This window comes from Sinocyclocheilus anshuiensis, unplaced genomic scaffold (genome assembly GCF_001515605.1).
Source record: "Sinocyclocheilus anshuiensis isolate Anshui unplaced genomic scaffold, SAMN03320099.WGS_v1.1 scaffold93, whole genome shotgun sequence".
Classification (NCBI taxonomy): domain Eukaryota; kingdom Metazoa; phylum Chordata; class Actinopteri; order Cypriniformes; family Cyprinidae; genus Sinocyclocheilus; species Sinocyclocheilus anshuiensis.
The window spans coordinates 574,969-580,276 of record NW_015539852.1 but is presented as its reverse complement, the minus strand read 5'-3'; the positions used below and the strand labels follow the sequence as shown (position 1 = coordinate 580,276).

General features: G+C 33.9%; 1 protein-coding gene across 1 annotated transcript in view; it reads right to left on the bottom strand.

The window, feature by feature from the left end:
* LOC107684680 (1-phosphatidylinositol 4,5-bisphosphate phosphodiesterase gamma-2-like) overlaps positions 1-5,307 on the bottom strand; it is a gene marked incomplete at its 5' end in the record, with an annotated part of 16,497 nt that extends 11,190 nt beyond the window's left edge. The window contains 12 exons of the mRNA XM_016481006.1: positions 932-1,097; positions 1,266-1,351; positions 1,457-1,575; positions 1,654-1,755; positions 1,893-1,953; positions 2,050-2,093; positions 2,524-2,607; positions 2,819-2,903; positions 2,994-3,041; positions 3,165-3,258; positions 3,741-3,893; positions 5,157-5,307. Coding sequence (XP_016336492.1) covers positions 932-1,097; positions 1,266-1,351; positions 1,457-1,575; positions 1,654-1,755; positions 1,893-1,953; positions 2,050-2,093; positions 2,524-2,607; positions 2,819-2,903; positions 2,994-3,041; positions 3,165-3,258; positions 3,741-3,893; positions 5,157-5,307 — 1,193 coding nt within the window. The remainder of the gene's footprint in view (positions 1-931; positions 1,098-1,265; positions 1,352-1,456; positions 1,576-1,653; positions 1,756-1,892; positions 1,954-2,049; positions 2,094-2,523; positions 2,608-2,818; positions 2,904-2,993; positions 3,042-3,164; positions 3,259-3,740; positions 3,894-5,156) is intronic.
* Position 5,308: the final 1 nt, after the last annotated feature.

The window sequence follows — 5,308 nt, the reverse complement described above, 5'->3', positions numbered from 1 at the left end:
CTCGCAATTGCGAGTTTATATCACGCAATTCTGACTTTTTTTTCTCGTAATTGCGACTTTATATCTCGCAATTCTGACTTTATAACTCGCAATTGCAAGTTTATATCTCACAATTCTGAGAAAAAAAAGTCAGAATTGCGAGTTTGTATCACGCAATTCTGAGAAAAAAAGTCCGAATTGTGAGATAAAAAGTCGCAATAACCTTTTTTATTTTTTCAGTGGCGGAAACGGGCTTCCATATGTAAATTTATTATTTATGACTTGATTAGTTACAAAACTGAAAGAAAACTAAACTCAAGAGGATGGACATAAAGAGCTGAGGTTAGCCATTTCTGTCAATGAGGAATTGAGAATCACTTACTGGAGGATGATGTCATTATACAAAAAAACTTTACACAACCAGGAAATGCTCAAACTAAAGTAGCAAAATCAATATTGTAGAAATTACTGTAAACTTATTTAAATTGGCATAAATTATATAAAAAACATAGTTAGCTTACAAGTTAATTGTGATATTTTTTCATCCACCTTTGAAATTTTGATATTATCATACTGATTAAAAAAGAATGATCAAATTTAAATTCAAAACTCAAATTTAATGCTAAAATGTAATGATGTTTATGCTGTTTTGTTCCCCACCCAGTATTATGCCATTTTCTGTTTTTGCCATTTCTGATTACCTTATTACCACAGAGACATGCCCAAATTAAAGAAGTAAAATTAATACAGTGGAAATTACTGTAATATATTACTTAAATTAGCATATCCATATCCAAATTTATATTAGTGTTCCTGAAAATAGGTTTAATTTTCTTTATGCAAAATATATTTGCTTATTTATTTAAATTTTGGGACGGATGGGACCCTGGTATGTTCTTGAAAGGTTTTGTAAAATTCATTTCGCCTAACTGTTAGGTGAAATTAATTTGACAAAACCTCACAAATAAATGTGTGAATGTGTGTGTTGTTGATGACTAACTCAGATGTTGCAAAAGCATGATCATTGATGGCCTTCACCACATCCTTAAACTTTATCTTGGAGGTTCTAGTCCAGCCGTGGTATATAATAGGTTCATCGGGGCCATTCCAGCAGTCCACTGCATTGCAAAAAAGAAACATTAAGGTCATCAGACTGACTCACACCAATTTCAGAACAATTTTATCAATGCATTATCTATGCATAAAATGAAGCCGAAAAGGACTTGCATTAGTTCAACAGAATATTAAAGAATATTTATTGAGAAATTAGGGTATGGTTCACTGACACTCGACACAGCGGCAGCCCAGCCTCAGGCAGCGCACGTAAGCTTCTGTTGAGGACTCGCTGCGCAGCTGATCTCCAGTCAAATATCTGTGGAGAAAAAAAGCAAAACACATGAAGTAACACAGGAAGTTGATCATGAAGAGGAGGAGCTGCTGTATGTGTGTCATGAGCATGAAGAACTGCAGCACTGACGTGTTGTGAGAAGAGTTGATCCAGTAGTGAGACAGAGGATTGTTCATGTCCAGTGGGCAAATCTCTGAGAACTTTTCATCCCAGATCGAGTTCTCTTTGGAGAAGAGAAAACTAAGGAACTAGAAAGACAGAAAGAAAACTCTAAAAACACGTCACCTGAAGTTTACATAAAGTAAACACATCTCTATAACCCGTACCTCTTCAACAGTAAAGGCTGGATCGTTGGTCTTCCTCATGGTGTCATCGATGAAAATGGTCATCAGCTCTCGGACTTGATTTGTATTGTTGGCCCAAGACTCCTACAAAATAAATTCACAGTATTTGTTTTAAACCAAGCGTTTGAAATAGTATTTGAATGAAATTGATATATTTGGCTGGTATAGACAGTATATATATATATATATGATTGGATGAATGGATGAGCAAAAAGTCTTACTCTCTGATGAAATAAAAGGAATTTTTGAAAATCGCAGAGTTGAATAGGCTGATCGCTGTTACTGCAGAAAAAAACATACAAAACACTCAATAAGAATGACCTCATGACACATTTAAAGAACTGCTTCAATCAAAACAATGTTTTGACAGTTTCTTACCCCATGATGAAAGCACACGACTCCTTTTTAAACTCATCTAGAATCTAACAAAACAACAAACAACATACTCTATAGATGGTACTAGAAAAGTAAAGACTTTTACATTTTACAATCCTGTTCTTTCTATAACTTTCTGTTAATCAAAGACCACTGAAAAAATATGTATTACATTAAAAATGGCAACTGGCAAGCAGCACAACTTAAGATAAAAATGGCTAATGACAAGAATTGTTCATTGAGCTCCAAATCAGCATTAGAATGATTTCTGGAGGATCATGTGACACTGAAGACTGGAGTAATGACTGCTGAAAATTCAGCCTTGCCATCACAGGAATAAATTACATTTTAAAATATATGAGAATAGAAAACAGCTATTTTAAATTGTAATAATATTTCACAATATGACTGTACTTTTTACTTCTACTTTTTTTTTTTAATCGTACCAATCCCAAACTTTTTAAACTGCATACTTACCATCTTTTGGTTGTCAAACATCAAAAGATTGTAGAATTTGTGAAATTGCTCAAAATCCAGAACTTCTTTCTTTGCTCCCACCACCTGAAATTATAAAGTTGACACTTTTAGAGCAAAGCCATTAGCTATACATGTCTTAAAACAAGAAAAAATGTAAAAACTTATGGATAAACAGATGATCATCTGAAAAACTTTAGGAGAGGAAATGTTCCCACTCAGCTGCCATAAAGTTTTCCATATGATGCAAAGCATACACTTCCGTCAAGATAATGTGTATACAATGTATCATTCATACCACAATTCTGTCCTTCAAAAAACGTCCACCTGGTAATTTAAAGTTCATCTGAGGCAACAGAGACTTGAGCTCTTTCAGGGTGATGCTGTGAGAGACAGAAAAGGAGCAGTAATGAGGTGAGACAGAAACTAAAATGAGACTGGTCAAGAAGAAGGTGAAAGAGAAAGAGGAGAACCTGTTTTTCTTTGTTTGATCAACCGAGTACATCTGCTTCCTCAGCCAACTACAGTAGAGGGAAAAACACAGATGAAACAAACACATGATTTGTGCTACAGTTCATGAATACACAAGGTACACTCTCTGTATCTGTGTGTGTGTGTGTGTGTGTGTGTGTGTGTGTGTGTACCTTTCTATAATATTTGGTGTGTAAGCCACCAGTGTCTCCTGTCTGAGTAACTCCAGTCCTGCCAGCCATTTTTCTGCATCCTCCACTGAATCAGCTGTGGAACATACAGCAAATGCTTTCAGCACTAAAAACAATTCAGCTAGTTTTTCCTCTTCAGAACCCATCATTTTCTTCCTTTGACAGTCATTTCTTAACCAGCCAAAGAATAAACTATAGGCTACATCAACACAGGAAAGCAAAATGCGGCTTCATATGAAATGAATCTAAAACATATATTGAAAGAGAAAAAGTACCTCCTCGAATAGTCTATTATCATCCTCACCACAGTCAGATGCTGCAGTATAATTATCTATCATGCACATCACACACATTATATATATATATATATATTCATATCTCATAATGAATGTCATGCCAGCTGTGCCTACAAAATTGTATATATTGGTTATTCTGTACATTGTGCATATAGCATATTACATGTAGGCATATGGTGGAATGACAATAAAGTGATTTAATTACACTTATTATTATATTTTTTAGTTAGAACATGTAAAATGCATAAGAAGACACACATACCCGCCAGACTGAGAGTGTTGAGAACAAACTGAGAGCCATAGAATATAGTAAAGCATGAGTTGGGTTCTATATATTTATCCTTGCTGTCCTTGAATCGATCAAAGTCCTTGGAGTTTTTTCCTGCTCGTACTTCCCGGATCTCAAAAAGGTCCACTGCAAAAATGAGATCGCAACATGTAATTTAAAATATTAATAAATACCATAATAGTATATAATACTGCAATAACACTGGCCCAGATCTGATAAAAAAAACTGAAAATTCTTCTGGGGAAGTGGTTTGAATACATAAATTGATGTCACTATATGAATATCTGAAACACCATGACAAGGTGCATGACATGTTGTCATAATCAGCAAGTAAGAGTACACACAGTATAAAATGCACTAGTCATGTATAAAAGAGTAGAAAGATTAGGTGGAGAGGAAAAGAAAAGTAGCCAAGAAAGTGTGTGGGAACTACAAGAAAAACTCTGTGAGTGGAGTGGAATGTTAAAATGTGATGGTCAGTTCATCTCACTATCCATTTTTTTGTCAGATGATTTTTATATACATTTTATTAGTGATTTACACTGAGCTTCAAAAGTTTGGGATCCGTACAATTACTTTTTTTCATCAAGGATGCATTAATTGATCAAGAGTTAAAGTAAAGACTTTTACATTGTGACAAAAAAATTCTATTCAATAAATGCTGTTTTTTTTTATGCATCAAATAATTGTTCAAAAAGTCACAGTTTTCCACAAAAATATTAAGCATCAAAACTTCAGACACTGATAAAAATAAGAAATGTTACTTATATAAAACAGTTATTTTAAATTGTAATAATATTTCACAATATTTCTTGCATTGTTGTTATATCAAATAAAGGCACTCTTGGTGAGCATAAGTCTTTTTCAAAAACATTTTTAAAAATCTTACCGATTCCAAACTTTTGAACAATAATGTAATTCATTCAAATTTCTGTAGAAAAAACAACTTACAAAAAAAAAAATCAACCTACTTTAACTTGTTTTCCCTTTTAAAATAAACATTCCTTAAAAATAAAAATGTAGTATATACTTGAAACATTTTGTACTACAAATATTATTGATAATTTTTGTGATGATCCTCATTTGTTGCTTTGGATAAAATCACCGGCTAAATGAATTTGTTTAATGCAAATGCCACTTAGTTTGATTTTGTTATATAAAATCGCTTCATATGTCTTCATATTTGTAACATCCAATGTGAGCAATCACTTTAAGACAACAACGTACTGTTACTAAATTGCCAAGTTAACTTTAATCATAAAGCTTCTGTAGCTTAAATGCTGAAGCATGACACTGGAAACACCGAGGTCATCATACAGATAAAAACAAACAGCTTAAATGCAAATTTAAGTGTAAATGTGAGAAATAAGCTTGAGGGAAGACACTCACACACTCCTTCTGTCTTGTTAGCGGTGCGCGACCAGGCCACCTGTCGCGTCTCCATGATGACCTGCACTGTAAGCCTCTCCATCCTCTGTCTGAACACAGTCATCACTATCCCCATCTCCAAATCCCGCTTAATGAGACTCTTCTTGTACTCG